Consider the following 14095-nt stretch of genomic DNA (forward strand, 5'->3'; position numbering starts at 1 on the left):
ACCTATTTGTTTCTTCCAGCCACAGTGTTTGCTAGTGTTAGCCACGGTATTAGCCACAGTGATAGCTAGTATCAGCTACATTGTTAGCTAGTGTTAGCCACAGTGTGCGCTACATTGTTAGATAGTGTTAGCCACAGTGTTAGCCACAGTGATAACTACAGTGTTAGCTAGTGTCAGCTACAGTGTCAGCTGGTGTTAGCCACAGTGATAGCTACAGCGTTAGCTAGTGTCAGCTACATTGTTAGCTAGTGTTAGCCACAGTGTGCGCTACATTGTTAGATAGTGTTAGCCACAGTGGTAGCCACAGCGTCAGCCGAGGCTCAGTCAGGAGACAGTGGTGCAGATGAGAGGCACCATGATGGAAGTGGATCTCTGCCGGTGTTTCATTCACGTGGTGCTGAGGTGTTATTAAGATGAGGACCCCACTGACCTCTGACCTCCCCTCTGCAGCTCAAAGAGCAGAGGGAGCGTGAGCGGCGAGCCAAAAAGACGGGCGGCACAGAGGAGGTCGGCGGGGAGTTCGACGACCTGGTGTCGGCGCTGCGCTCCGGCGAGGTTTTTGACAAGGACCTGAACAAATTCAAACGGAACCGTAAGCGCTCGGTCAACCAGCTGGTGGAGGGCGGCGGCCGCGAGCGCGCCGTGTCCAAGGTCACCTACTAGAGACCCCGCCGTGGTGTCGACCTCTGAAGCTGTGACCCGGGCTGGTCACAGGACGCAGCGCTGTGGTGACCACTGTGACTCATTACCCCTCACCTTTCTCACCGGTCGGTCCTCACACACACACACACACACACATACACACACTCGGTGCTGGAGCCTTGAAGCTACGCCGCACTGTACATAGAGGGGGGCGGAGCATCTGGGCTCCGGCTGTGTTTGAGCGTTTGTCGTGGCCAAGTGAAAGCCGTACGTCTGGAGGTCGCTTGTTTACAGCTCAGACTTCTGACTCATGGTGGCGCCAGAGAGACAGAGAGAGAGAGGGGCCAAAGTTGGAGTGGCCCTGTTGTTCACCTGCTGCCGCCTGTGCTGCCACTTTACCAAGCAATAGTGAGAGTCCCAGACAAAGGCTGCAGTGTCTGCTGGTGACACGCCCTCGCGACACTCGCCTGCCACCAAGTGCCTGTTTCCACTCGAGCATCATTCCTGACCCCCGGTCCTCGCCGTCACCATGGCAACAGACGTGGGCCCTCACGGCTGTGTTGAGTCTCAGCTGGCAGGACGTGACTCAGTCCTGTCGCGATGTTGGCTTCTTCCTCTCAGAGAGAAGCGAGCGCCACCTTTTCCCAAACCAAACCAAAACCGACTCAGTCACTTTGAAAGGAGCCGCGCTTTCCTCTGGTGTATATTTGAGCTGTGGCGTGTTTCTGCTCAGTGTGTGGCGCCGCCGGAACCAGGTCGTGCTGTGGTGGTTTGGCCACACGTTGTCAGTATTGTCTCATGCGCCTTCGGTCATTGACTGGCTGATTTGGGGCGAAAAGGAGGGATGAACTGAGTAGCTTGTTCAATGCACTTTTTTTTATGACGGGACATTTCCATTGGTGGATCCGAACCGAGGAGGTGACACGTGACAAAGGGGGAAGGGCAGGTGACCTCCGTGACAACTGGGGTGTCACGGAGGTCAGGACTCCGGCTGACTGATGTAAAATATGCGGGGTAGAAGCGGCACCGCGTCTCTGTCCCACCGTGCACTTGGCATCCACCTGCATGCCCAGAGGGGCTCTGTCTCACCCGTCTGTGCTGCCCCAGAAACCCACTTTATACAAGGTCGTGTCATCGTGAGACGTCAGTATTTTTATGGTTGGAAACTGAAAAATAAATGGAATCAAAACAAATCCACCGGAAGATGTACAGTTGAAGAAAAGAAAGTTTCTACACCATTCTTGATGTTTGAGATTGAAAAAAAGAATACAACAGAGGAGGAATGTTCCTTTTTCCTGTAAATTGTACCTCTATTTATTTGCCTTATTTAGTATTGCTATATTTTGTATGTACACACAGCATTACGACAAAATGTTATATTAAAAATAGGACTCATGAAAGTGCGCTCCTTCGTCCTTGCCTTTGTTCACATACGAGGCTTTGATTTGCCCACCAGATCAAGCTCAAACCCTGTTTGTTTGGGCTTTCTATTTGAATGAATCACATCCTCTGGGCTAAAACCGGACCAAACCCTGTTTATTAAAAGGCAGTAAATTAATGGATGAATGACTGAGAAATGAATGACCAAAACGAAGGGTTCGGCGCTTGTGTTTCCCTGTGTTTGGTGCTGCGGTAACAATTCAGGAGAAGAAGACAATCGACGGGACGCGACGCGCGTGAACGGAGGGGCCGAGGAAGCGCGGGGTTTGACGACATGATCAGCGCGTGCGTTCTTCTCCTTGTAATGGCTCCGTGTGGACACTAGAGGGCGGTGTTGTGCCTGAGACGAGCTCGATTGCTCTCATGGATTCGGTGACTTGACTCTTGTCATCTCAGTGTTGCTACAAAGAGTCATAAGCCGCGGTTTGACAGCATCCCCAGCTTTATTGGCTCGACTCTGGTGCTGCTCGTACAAAAATACATGGCTTACGCGCGCTCATCCTGGTCGTGCGCGGTGTTGGCGCGCCATCTGCCGGCGGACGCATCACGAGGGGCGGATTGGCACCGAGCACTGAGGGGTCACAGGGCACCAGCAGGCGGCTGTCTGGGCTCGGACCCACCTTCACCGGCAGGTCTCCTCATCACTCCTCACCGGCGGTGCAGTGACGCCGCTCTGATTCCCATCAAAGTCCCGTTTACCGCCACTTTTGCGGAGCAGCCTGACGTCCGTGATGGTGATGTCATGGCTCACGGCCTTGCACATGTCATAGACGGTCAGCGCCGCCACAGAGGCCGCCGTCAGAGCCTCCATCTCCACGCCCGTCGGGCCGGTGGTGCGACACGTCGCCGTGACGACCACGGCGTGGAGCTGCGGCTGCAGCTGGAAGCTGACGGCGGCGTGGTCCAGCGGCAGCGGGTGGCACAGCGGGATGAGCGCGGCGGTCTGCTTGGAGGCCATGATGCCGGCCAGCTGGGCCACGCTCAGCACGTCGCCCTTGGCCAGCTGGTTGGCGGCCAGCCGCTGAAAGGCGGTGGGGCCCAGCGCCACCGTGGCGGAGGCCGTGGCTTCTCTCCGGGTGGGCGGCTTCGCCCCGACGTCCACCATGGCGGCGCGTCCCTGGGCGTCCGTGTGCGTGAGCTCACACCCGGAGCCGCCACCTCCGCCTGACTCCCCATGGTACGGTCGAGCGCCGTGCCGAGCTGAATTCCCCAGTGGCACGCACCACCTTCCTGACCCCCCCAGGTGGAGGAGGGGACTTGGTGCCGGACTTGTGGACAAAACTCTAGTTGTAGGTGCGATTCCTAAGGCGTCGGTGAGTTGGTGGATCTTTAGCTTCTTGCTGAGTCCTAATGCTGACTCTTGGTCAGTGGGGGCGGAAGGGCGCCTTCTGCTGGCGGGGGGAGGGGGCGGGGACAGGCGGGGGGCTCGAGGTCTGGAGCCTGCAGAGCAGAGGGGCAGACGGCGGTCAGAGTGGAGAGGCTCACCTGTGAGGCTGCAACTCAAGAGTCTGAGGAGGCGTACGTACGGGCGAGTCACCCACCAATGAGGACCATGGGTCGGTTCCTGCTCTGAGAGATGCTGAACATTCCTGAGGAGAGAAGGACCTCAGTGTGGCGGTGTCGGGGACCGGCGCAGCGGCTTCCTACCGGCGTGCTGCTTCTTCTTCCTGCCGACCGCCGCGCCCACCACCTGCAGCAGCTGCTCCTCCGAGGCGCCGGAGCGCAGCGCGTCCCTCAGAGACACCTCCGAGGCCCCGAACAGACACACCTTCAGGCTGCCGTCCGCCGTGAGGCGCAGGCGGCTGCAGGAGCCGCAGAAGTGCTGCGACATGGACGTGATGAAGCCCACCTGCCCCTGGAAGCCCGGGACCCGGTAGGTCTTGGCCGTGTCGGCCTGAGCCGGGACCAGCGGCTGCAGGTCGGGCCACCGCTGCCGGATGTGGTCCAGCATCTCCTGGTAGCTCACCATCTTCCTGAAGTTCCACCTGTTGCCTGAGAGGGAGGGGCCAGCGGTCAAGACGGTGCCGGCCCACCAGGGTCTCGGAGCTCACCGTCAAAAGGCATGTACTCGATGAAGCGGACCTCCAAGGGCCTCTTCTCCGTCAGGGCCACAAAGTCCAGCAGCTCATCTTCATTCAGGCCTCGCATCACCACACAGTTGACCTGCAGCGCACACACACACACACACACACACACACGCGTCAGCGCCTCCACCAGCGAGGACCTTCCACTCAGGACAGAGGTTCACGCACTGTCCTCCATCCACACCAACGCTGAGTCGTGACAAGAGTCGCCACACGCTCCCACTCGCCCTGCGCCAGCATCTAGTGGCAGGAGTGGAGCGCCTCATTGCAGCAGCAATTCCACCCCGGGGAGACGAGCTGCTTCACTGTTGCACTCGGTCACTCTACATTCAATGGATCAATGGATCTAGCTAAGCGTCATGTGGCGAGAGGTCCGCGGTCTGAGCTGGTCATGAGAAACGGCACGACTGAAGACCCTTCACCGCCACATGTCAGACTCGAGGTCCTGTCTCTGTTCGGACCGGCATGTTGCCACGGCGACCCGTCGCAGCATGGACAGGTCCCGGGACGCCCACCTTGAGCGGCCTGTAGCCCATGTCCAAGGCCTTGTCGATGCCCTCCATCACCTTGTGGAACCCTGGGCAGAAGAGAAGGACCTGAGTGGGGCAGGTGTGGAGGGCCAGCAGGGGGAGCCGTCGCTCACCTTTGCGCCGCACGATGAACTCAAACTTGGCAGGAAGCAGAGAATCCAGACTGACGTTGATGAGGTCCAGACCGGCCTCCCGCAGCTGGGGCAGCAGTCTGGCCAGGTTCATGCCGTTGGTGGTCACAGCGATGGTCTTCAGACCCTCCAGCTTCCTCAGCTCCGCTGCGGCAGGGACGACAGGAGCAGCGAGACTGTGGTGAAGGTGAGAAGAGGAGGCCCGGGCCCCCACCCGCCTCAGCACCGGCCCACACGAAGCTCCGAGCCGCTCACAGCTAGTGAGCCGTCTGGTGACTTGGTCACCTGCCAGCACGGCTTCCTGGAGCCTGGACCTTCTGGTCCCACACACAGAGCTGCCACTGTCCAGCTCCCTCACCAGGTCCACCACGAGGTGCTGGGACCAGGATGGTGAGCTGCACCTTCCAAGCTTCCTCCTTCTGGACTCGACTCCAAAGCTTCTCCTGCAGAGGGCTGGTGCCACACCTGCCACTGGAGATGAGCAGGTCACCAGACGAAGCTTCGCGGATCAACACCTGCTCTGTGTGTTCTGATCACGCGGCCGTGGCTTGGATCTCCCGTGCCCAGACCAGGTCATGTGACCGCAGCGCTGCTCACATCTGTACACGTGTGTGTTTGGCTCGTGAGTGATGGGAGGCGAGGGGGCAGGGATTCAGCCCTGACTCCACCACGCCACATCCGCCGCCCACTCTGGAGCAGAGGAAGTGTCATGTGACGGCCTCCTCGGGGCCCGTCACATGCGCCGCCACCGTGGCCGAAGCCATTCACCACGACCTTTGTTCTCAGGATCACGAGGCGGCGGCTCCTACCGATGATGTCCAGCACGTCCGGGCGGATCAGCGGCTCTCCTCCCGTCAGACGGATCTTCTCCACCCCTTCTCGGACGAAGAGGCCAGCCAGGGTCAGGACCTCGGCAGTGGTCAGCAGCTGGGGCCGCGGCGTCAGCCTCACCCCCTCCTCCGGCATGCAGTACTGACCTGAGGCCAGCAGATGGAGTTGTTGGTGGCAAAATAGGTCGTCTACCTTCAAAAGGTCCATCACAGGACACCGGGTCCATGACAGGACTGGCCCCCGGGTGCATGACAAGACACCGGGTCCCTGACAGGACTGGCCCCCGGGTGCATGACAAGACACCGGGTCCATGACAGGACTGGCACCGGGTCCGTGACAGGACACCGGGTCCGTGACAGTAAAACCCGCTCTGAAGCGGGTGGAAACCCTGAGACTCACGGTCGGACTGGACACTCACAGCGAAGGTTGCACTTCTCCGTCAGAGAGATCCGCAGATAACTGTGTCTCCGGCCGAAGCTGTCAGTCAAGAAGGCCGAGAAGGGAACGTTGTCATCCGGAAGCTTCTGTGGAAAGAGGAAAACAAGTGAGGAAGTGCTCCTCTGTCACGCACGGCAGCGACTCTCCCTGTTTGCTCGCTTAACTTCAGCTTAAGGAGGTGAGAAGTTGAAGAGTGACAGGACTGTTTACCGCCGTGTCTGTGTAAACACACCAGCCTCTGTTGTCCCCACCGTTCTGCTCTTCTTCTACTGAACACTCTTTCTCATCAAGAGAAGAAAACACTGCCTTTCACCCCGTCTAGCTGGGACAAGCTCAAGCCACGACCCCTGACCCCTCGATCCCGGAGGAGCGGCTCTGACAAGAAAGTTGAAGACGCGGGGGAAGTTGAGGCGGTCACGTGGTCTCGGTGCAAAGGTCACCGCAGACCCCGTCCCGAGGCGTCCAACCGAGGAGTCACTTCAGAGGGACGCGCAAGCTCTCATTGCACTTTCCCAACTCCGGCGGCACGCTCGCGGCCACGGGACACGCTTGGCTGACACAGCACCACTCGATGTTGGAGCTCGGGAGCGAACCTCACCCTCCTGCGCGCGGCTCCGTCCGCTTCAACGTGCTTCTCCCGGCGCGTGACGCTGCAGTAGAGGCGCCGGGAAAGTGCAGCCGAGCTCGGGGCCACGACTGTCCCGAACCATCCGCTCGTGAAGACGGAGCACCAGCGCAGTCTGACGCCGACGGACATGGCGGTCTGGCTGCGCGGCGGCGCCCGAACCGAAGTGACCTGCAGCCGTGACGCGGGGAAGTGGCAGGTCGCTCCGCGGTGGGAGGGGCCGAGGGTGGAGGAGGCGCGCAGCCAATAGGAGCGCAGGGCGCCGTGCACGCTGGGAAATGGAGTCACACCGACGGCCTGATTCAGCGGGTCTGCCGCCAACTTTGCTCCGTCACCGGTGAGTCGAGTTTCAAAGCGACTCAGCTCGATGAGAAGGCACGGTGTTGACGGCAGTCGTGGCTCGAACATGCATGTGTGTGGGGAGCCCTTGGATCTTCACCTGGACACCTGACCTGGAAAGAGTCCGGCTGTCGGACCCTTGGCTCTGTGTGGTGTCGTGACGACCTCACGAGTGAGTGTTTGTTTCAGCCGCCTCTGACGGAGCGTAAACAGGACATGACAGTCATGTGACATCTGCGCGGCTGCTGTGTCACATGGCTTCCTCATTGTTTCACTGCCTTCTGTTCCGCCAGCCTTGGCCCTCAGGGGACCCGGGGTCGGATCACAGCACACTTCGTCCCACACAGACCTACAGGTTAGGCTCATGTGCTGCTTCCGTCCTCACACCTGGATAGCAGAATAACATCAACCACGTCATCCTCTTCCTGGCTGCGGCAGCATGGAAGAAAGCTGCGTGTGGTCACGAGCAGGAACTGCTCCACAGCCCAGCTGCATGACAACAGCTGTCCAGCGCAGTCGGGCTGTGGCGGCGTGTAAGTGCGGCCTGCTCCGACTCAGTGACATCATCGCAACAACAAGGGCTTCTGAGAGCCATGAGTCTTCCCGGAGGTCATATAAGGAGCGCAGCAGCAGGTCTGGGCATCAGAAACTTGAGAACCAACTAGGTGGAAAGAAGCAAGAAAGGAAAGCAGAAGATGGTTGCCAGACGACGACGACGAAGAAGATCTGCCTCCAGGGCCGGCAGGAGGAGGAGGAGGCGCAGTCGTCGCAGCAGGTCTCCGGCCCTGAAAAGACGCAGGAGGCGCGCCAGGCGTGGGCGCAGGCGCCGGACTCGTGTGAAGCTGGCGGTCCGGAGGCGGCGCCGGCGGCGCTAGAGCGACCTCCCACATGGAAACGCTCCAGCCATCTAGCACTCATCCAAGATCCACTGCTCTTCCAGAGCAGGGCTGCAGAGGGCGCTGGAGTAAGCTTGGCATCATGGGTTTCCTCCAGGTACTCTGGTTTTCACCACACTACCGCTGAGTAGTAAGAAAAGTCTTGCCTCTCTGATCCTTCAAACCTCCTAGTCTCAACTGAACACGCTGGCACCTGGGAGCAGGCAGTGTGTGGAGGGCGTGAGCGCCACCGCTCGCTCCTCGTTCCAAACGAAAACGCTAATAAAACTGGGTGCCAACACCTGAGTGCTCGCTGTGTGTATGTCGTCCTGGGCAGGAGATTGGCTCGTGAGGGTGGAGACGTGACGGCGCCGCCGCTCGAACCTTCATGAGAGTCTGTGGACAGGCGCGGCCACCGCCCACCGCCTGGGCCTGTTTTGATGGATGCGATGGAGCTCAGTGACGTGGAATGAACGACGGCCGGGCTCCTCGCCACCATGCTGAAGATGGAGACGAATGTTTAATGTTCGATGTCATAGATGTCTGGCGAGACAGGCCCGTCCCAACGTTCGAGACGGGTGGACGCTGTTGACGCAACCTTCACCAGCAGGGGGAAGCAGCGAGTGACTTCAGCTGGGCGGATGGTCCGGTGTGACTGGAGCTCGCGCTGCAGCGACTTGCGCTTCCCAGCCACCGTGCGACCGCGATCACGAGTGAGTCGCCCGGGGGACGTCTCCAGTGACACCTACTGGCTGCTTGCGTGGCCTGCTCTCTGAGAGCCAGTGGACTCTGGAGCAGAGGAGATGGCCGAGCCGGCTGGTCCCCAGAGTTCGGGTGTGTTTCCAGCTCCACTGGAGCCAAGGCAGCCAAAACCCACGCACGAGACACCTGCAGCGTCGCGGCAGTAGCGAGCAGCGGCGCTTCACATTCACAATAAAACCCTTAAAACCTCGGCAAATCCTCACTTCCTTCCTGCCATTTACTAAACTAAAACATTTTCTCACGTCTCACTTCATTGAAAATCAACTGGGAATGTTTTCCGATGTTCACGATCAGATGACGCCACAGCGTCCGTCCGTCCGTCTGGTGACCCAAACAACAAGGCTGGTCTTCCAATACCAAGACGTGACTTTAACCTCTTAAAGGGCTGGATCTTCAGTGCAGCCACCGTGCCGGACACGCGGCGCCTCATGTCTCACGTGGTCCCAGGACACAGGTTTGGCTCTGTGGTGGGCGCCTGGGCCGAGGGAAGCCATGCTCTCCGCCCCTTCTTCATGAGACGCAGACGCGGACTCCATCCGGGAGCCAGGGGTGTGTTGGGAGTCGGGCCGAGAGGGTCAACAAGACGGCGGCGGCGGCGTGGTGCAGTGGAGCCAGACCACTCCTCTCCTCCTCTGAAGCCTGCTGCAGCCGTGAGAAGACAAACACTGGGCGGCTGAACACGCTTTATTAATCCCCAGATCACACAGCGTCACACCCGGCGGGATGATCCCGTCTCTCAACTGCTCCATCAAAGAAAAACTCATGACTCTCCTACCTTTAATCAAGAGTAATTAAAGCGACTAACTGCGCCGTGCAATAGAGGCCTGTGTGGTGGGCGGAGCTAAAGCCAGGTCTGTGGGGCTGGGTTTCTGCAGCTGCGTACGTGATTGTCTGCAGGGCGTCCCCACACACCTGGGACTGGTCAGGCCTGCTGCTCCGTGCAGACACCAGGGGAGGGGGCGGGGCTTCACCCGCAGCAGGACGCCTCTCAGGCTATGAGATCACCTCTGCAACACAGAGCGCAGAGGTCCGGTCCACGCTCATCTGCAGGGGGCGCTGCGCCTCACCTGCTCGCTGGTGCCTCTGGAGCTCCTCCAGTCCGGTCCGAGTCCTGACGGACCTGCGTTCTTTGAAGGCCACCAGGGGAACCGCGTCCTCGTCGTGGCCGAGCTTCACCACCGTCTCCAGGAGGACCTTCTGGACGGGCTCCGTGTTCTCCTTGGGCGGCGGGTCGCTGGGCAGGGCTCTGGCAGGGGCCGGCTTCTGTGGGGACCGGAGTGAGAGAGGGCAGCTCTGATGATCACATGAGGGGACCTCCTACCGTCTCTGGCGAATCCGACCTCCTGGTCCTCCGCATGATCTCCTCAAGTCGCTGGGAAACACAGAGGCGAGTGGGTGTGAGTGGTCCAAGTCAGATGAAGCGTGGAGACGAAAATAGCCACCTTCCTCCTGACTTGGCGCTCGGCGTCCTCTCTCTGAGCGAGAGCGGCGCGCTCGGCCCTCGCCTTCTCCCCGGCCTTCTCCTCCTCCTCCTCCTGCCTCTTCAGCACCAACACACCAGCGGTGAGACCAGAGCGCTGCTTCCTCTCAGCCCACCAGCTACCTGCTTCTGCAGAAGCGCCGCCTCCCTCATGGCCTGGGCTCTCTCCTCTTGGGCTCGCCGCTGCTCCTCTTCCTCCCTCCTCCTCTTCTCCTGCACCAGACGCTGGGCCTCAGCCCGCTGCCGCTGCAGCTCCTCCTGGCGTGGCCTGGACACGCCGCAGCGTCAGCCAACCCGCTGGCTCCAGTCTCTGCTGCCGTCCTTCCCTTACCGCTCCGTCTCCTCTCTCTCCAGCCGCTCCCGCTCCTCCTGCTCCCGCAGCAGCCGCGCCTGCCTCCTCTTCTCTGCCAGGAGACGCCCGGCCTCCTCCTGCTGCTGCTGCTCCTGCAGGCGCTGGCCTCCTCCTGCCGGTGGAGCTGAAAAGTCCCACCGTCAGTAAAGCTCAGAGAAACACAACAAAGAGCCCAAACTGTGCCTCCAAAACGGAAGAGACCCCAGCTCTCCGTCACCTCCTGATGACCTGGCCATCTCAGCTCTACGATGAGTCTCTCGCAGCTTCTTCTTCTCTTCCAGCCCAGACTCAGTCTGGTGCTCCAGGTCAGGACACATGTCTCTGACCACAAACGGATGGAGCACTCGTGGTTCAGGAAGCTTTTGGCTCGGCTTCAGACCGGCTCTTCGCGAGGCCTCACCTTCCCCACGCGACGAAGCTCAGAGTTCTCCACCTGAAAACCAGCTGCTGGTGGTGAGGGGCTTCTCTGAAGACCTCAGGTTCCGTGAGGGCACTTGCTGTTTGGGTGCCTTCGCCCTCCCTCAGTCTGCAGGCAGCTCCTGCCCTTCTGAGCCTCACGCTTTGCTGAGTCACTTGTTTCTCTCACTCTTGCTGGTGTGTGGAGTTCCTGGTCCGTTCTTCCTATTGTGCCTGTGTTGGAGGCCATTTCTTCCGAGTCTGGACCATGTTTGTGCTGAACTTGCTCCTCCCAAACAACCCACATTCCCTGGGCTCCACCTGACTGCGGGCTGCACTGGTGGAGGCTCCTCTCTGGAGAACTTACGTGCATCTCCCGCTTCTGTCTGCAGCTGCTTGGATCTCCAGGTCTGGCCTGCTACTCCTGGCTGGCTCCCGCTGGAGTTACCAGCTGGAACACAGACGGCAGGACCCTCCTCTGGGACTGGAGGGAGCTCGGGCTGAGGTGAAGGCGAGTTCCTCCGAGGAGTCCTTCCCGAGTCAGACAGGAAAAGGTGGATTTTTGCTGAGTCAGCATGAAAAGTGGGACAGAAGAAAGGACCCACCGATCAGGTGAAGGAGAGGTTGCTCTGCTGTGGATGTTCTTGGATGGTCTGATGTTCTTGGAGACAGCGGGTGGCCTGGAGCTCGGGGAGGTCCTGACCACAGCTCCCGGTGGTCTCCGGTCCTGCTTCTTGGCTTGAGTCTGAAGAAGGAAGGAATCACGGAAAACAAACCAAAACCAAAGCAATGTTTGGAGAGGGGGACTCACCTGCGCAGCGCTGACGCCTCTCTGGCCACCGCTGCTTGGACTTGGAGAAACAGGAGGTCTCCTGGGCTTTGGGGGGGTGAACTGGGGGCTGGTGGTGGTGGAGTAATATGAAGCTGCACGACGACAAATATGAACAACTGATGAAAACAAGGTGAGATGAAGGGGCGGACAAAGGAACAGGGGCTGTTAGGAAGCCAGAAGGAACGTCGCTGCAGAACCCGGAGACGGTACCTTCCTCGCCCGACTGACACCCCGCGCTCTGGCTGCGGGCCAGGTAGGAGCAGGTGGGCGTGGCCAGACGGTTGACCAGGTTCTTCTCCCAGGGGGTCAGAGGAGCAGCCCGTGCAGCTGGACGAAGGTCACAGCAGGGTCAGACACGGGGGGTGGGGGGGTTCAAGCAGAAGCGCCACTACCGTCGTGGGTGCGCGTCCGCCCCCGGGCGCTGGGACCCTGCGCCAGCGCCTTCTGGCTCTTCTCCTGCGTCCGGCGCACGGCCGACTCGTGTCGCTCCTGGACGGCACACAGCGTGGTTGGAGAGGAACCCGGTCTCTGGAGCTTCTGCTGGACCTACAGGAGCTAGTGCTGCGGCCACACCTACCCGCTCCTGGCGCAGCTTCTGCCGGCGCTTCTCCTCCACGGCGGCCCTTCGCTGCTGCTCCTTCTGCCGCTGCTGCAGCAGCTTCTTCTGCCGCTCCTGCAGCTGCTGCTGGTGGTAGAAGCGGGCGCGCTGCTCCCGCTCCACTCGCTCCTGCTCCCGCGAGGCTGAGGAGAGCCACGGCCGGCTGAGTTTGGAAGCCACACACGGCGTGAGTGCTGCTCACCGATGCTCCTCTGCTGCTGCTCCCGCCGCTCCCTGGCTGCTCGCAGACGCTCGTCGGTGCCGTTGGTGCCTGAAGCCAACACGCACAAAAGTCATGAGACGCAAGCGGGTTCAGTCAGAGTCGGTCCAATTCCCTGCCGTGGTTCATTGGTGTGTGTGTGTGTGAGTAGTTGTCTGCCTGTATGTGATGAGTGACCTTTCCAGGGTGTCCCCTGGAAGAGTGGAGAGTCCATGATAGAAAGCACCGTGCGGAACATGATCAGATCAAGGTGGTGAGTTGGGGGATGATGGGACGACCGCAGCCAGTGGCCCGGCTTCCCAGCAGCTCCAGTCTCAGATCCTGACCTGGGTGGGCTCTGGGGCTCGCGGTGAGAGGGCTCGCCGTGCTGCGCACCTGCCTGCCGCCGTGGAGTCGCTGGTCTGAAAGCAAACACAAAACCATCACTCGCCGAAGGTAGAGTCACGTGACCTGCTGGTGAGACCCTGGCAGAGACCCCGCCCCCCGAGGCAGAAGCCGTCCCTGTAAACCACCACCACCACGGCGACGTGTGATGGGACGCAGCCGTGACACCGTGCCAGTCAGACTCCACCAACCTCTGGTGCTCTGCCGTCCAGGTCCCTTCCTGGGGCTGTCAGTTGAAGGCCAGGCCAGCAGCCCCGGCGCCGGAGCGGCGGCCGTCTTCTGCACGGCCATGCTGCAGCGACTGAGCCCAGAGCAGCAGTGCAGGCGCAGCCTCCCTGCGCTCCTCCTCCTCCTCCTCCTCAGACGGAGGCGCCTCCGGCTGCTGGCTGTGTGAGCGAGCTGTGTTGTGCTCTCCGCGTCAGCTGCCTGTGCACCGCGCCTCTTCACCAACTCACCGAGAAACAGGCATGAAAAGAGCAGGCCTCAGGTGATGCTGCCTCATGCAGCCTCAGTCAAAGCCTCTCTGTGTCCCGGCCAGTCTGAGAGCTGCGTCACTTCAGAGGCCGTCCCTGCCGCCTGCCATTGGCTGGAGGCGGAGAGATGGAGGCCTGCCGTCATGAGCCGTCGCCATGACAACACCTCCACAGCAAGGAGAGCTTCTCAGTCACCTCTTCAGCCCACAGCTAACCAACACGTCAACTGGCAGCGTGTTGTCAGCGTTGCTCCCGGGCCACAGATCGGGATCGGACCAGGCTCCGCAGGACCAAAAAATGGACTCATGTCCAGCTGCCATTTGTTTGAAAGAGCCAGCAGCAAACACTGGCGGCGTCTTCGTACAAACCTCATCAGTTGGTCACATTGTGATCTCAGACAAGATAGAAATGTGGTTCATTACACAACCAGGCTTTTTGGGAATCATTGCTTTGATGCAAAACATGAGGAAAATGAAGCAAAACAACTCTGTCTTCCGAGAGACAAATGTGAAAGAGGCGTTGACAGCGCCGCGGCTTTGTCCGAGCTGCGACGGACACAGCGACTGCACTGATGCTGGCACTGGTTCGTACATTTACGGCACACTTTCAGAAATGAGACGTGCTTAGAAATCATCACACTCTGCCCACTGTGACTGGATCACT

The 14095-nt window shown here is 60.0% G+C and overlaps 3 protein-coding genes across 16 annotated transcripts in view; 1 reads left to right on the plus strand and 2 right to left on the minus strand.

Annotated features, from left to right (window-relative positions):
- Window positions 1–8241, plus strand: part of daam2 (dishevelled associated activator of morphogenesis 2) — a 67828-nt gene extending 59587 nt beyond the window's left edge. For 4 of the 5 annotated variants that reach the window (XM_053844474.1, XM_053844475.1, XM_053844472.1 and 1 more), the window contains one exon: window positions 451–8241. In XM_053844474.1, coding sequence (XP_053700449.1) covers window positions 451–663 — 213 coding nt within the window. In that variant the 3' untranslated portion in view covers window positions 664–8241. The remainder of the gene's footprint in view (window positions 1–450) is intronic. The other variant, XR_008412624.1, reaches the window with a different exon arrangement.
- On the minus strand, window positions 1935–6937 carry mocs1 (molybdenum cofactor synthesis 1). 4 transcript variants are annotated; one of them, XM_053844487.1, is made up of 9 exons: window positions 6695–6929; window positions 6077–6182; window positions 5637–5804; window positions 4810–4974; window positions 4682–4743; window positions 4134–4245; window positions 3730–4074; window positions 3624–3671; window positions 1938–3522 (listed from the first exon to the last, which is right to left on the minus strand). In XM_053844487.1, exons 1-9 carry the CDS (start codon window positions 6851–6853, stop codon window positions 2705–2707), a joined length of 1983 nt encoding a protein of 660 aa, XP_053700462.1. In that variant the 5' UTR covers window positions 6854–6929; the 3' UTR covers window positions 1938–2704. The 4 variants fall into 4 exon arrangements, with proteins under 4 accessions (XP_053700461.1, XP_053700460.1, XP_053700462.1 ...); XM_053844488.1 differs by having other exon boundaries at window positions 3372–3522; window positions 3609–3671; window positions 6695–6921; XM_053844486.1 differs by having other exon boundaries at window positions 1935–3522; window positions 4682–4974; window positions 6077–6179; window positions 6695–6937.
- On the minus strand, window positions 8127–13565 carry LOC128747009 (ensconsin-like). 7 transcript variants are annotated; one of them, XM_053844508.1, is made up of 15 exons: window positions 13151–13562; window positions 12902–12976; window positions 12558–12626; window positions 12335–12498; window positions 12150–12246; window positions 11968–12084; window positions 11737–11849; window positions 11531–11670; window positions 11293–11456; window positions 10509–10653; window positions 10301–10445; window positions 10140–10238; window positions 10019–10069; window positions 9765–9960; window positions 8127–9704 (listed from the first exon to the last, which is right to left on the minus strand). In XM_053844508.1, the coding sequence occupies exons 1-15, from the start codon at window positions 13248–13250 to the stop codon at window positions 9691–9693; spliced, it is 1689 nt and encodes a 562-aa protein (XP_053700483.1). In that variant the 5' UTR covers window positions 13251–13562; the 3' UTR covers window positions 8127–9690. The 7 variants fall into 7 exon arrangements, with proteins under 7 accessions (XP_053700483.1, XP_053700481.1, XP_053700480.1 ...); XM_053844506.1 differs by having other exon boundaries at window positions 11737–11873; window positions 13151–13560; XM_053844505.1 differs by having other exon boundaries at window positions 11531–11849; window positions 13151–13565.
- Between the last annotated feature and the right edge of the window lie 530 nt (window positions 13566–14095).

This window comes from Synchiropus splendidus, chromosome 16, assembly GCF_027744825.2.
Source record: "Synchiropus splendidus isolate RoL2022-P1 chromosome 16, RoL_Sspl_1.0, whole genome shotgun sequence".
NCBI classification, from domain to species: domain Eukaryota; kingdom Metazoa; phylum Chordata; class Actinopteri; order Syngnathiformes; family Callionymidae; genus Synchiropus; species Synchiropus splendidus.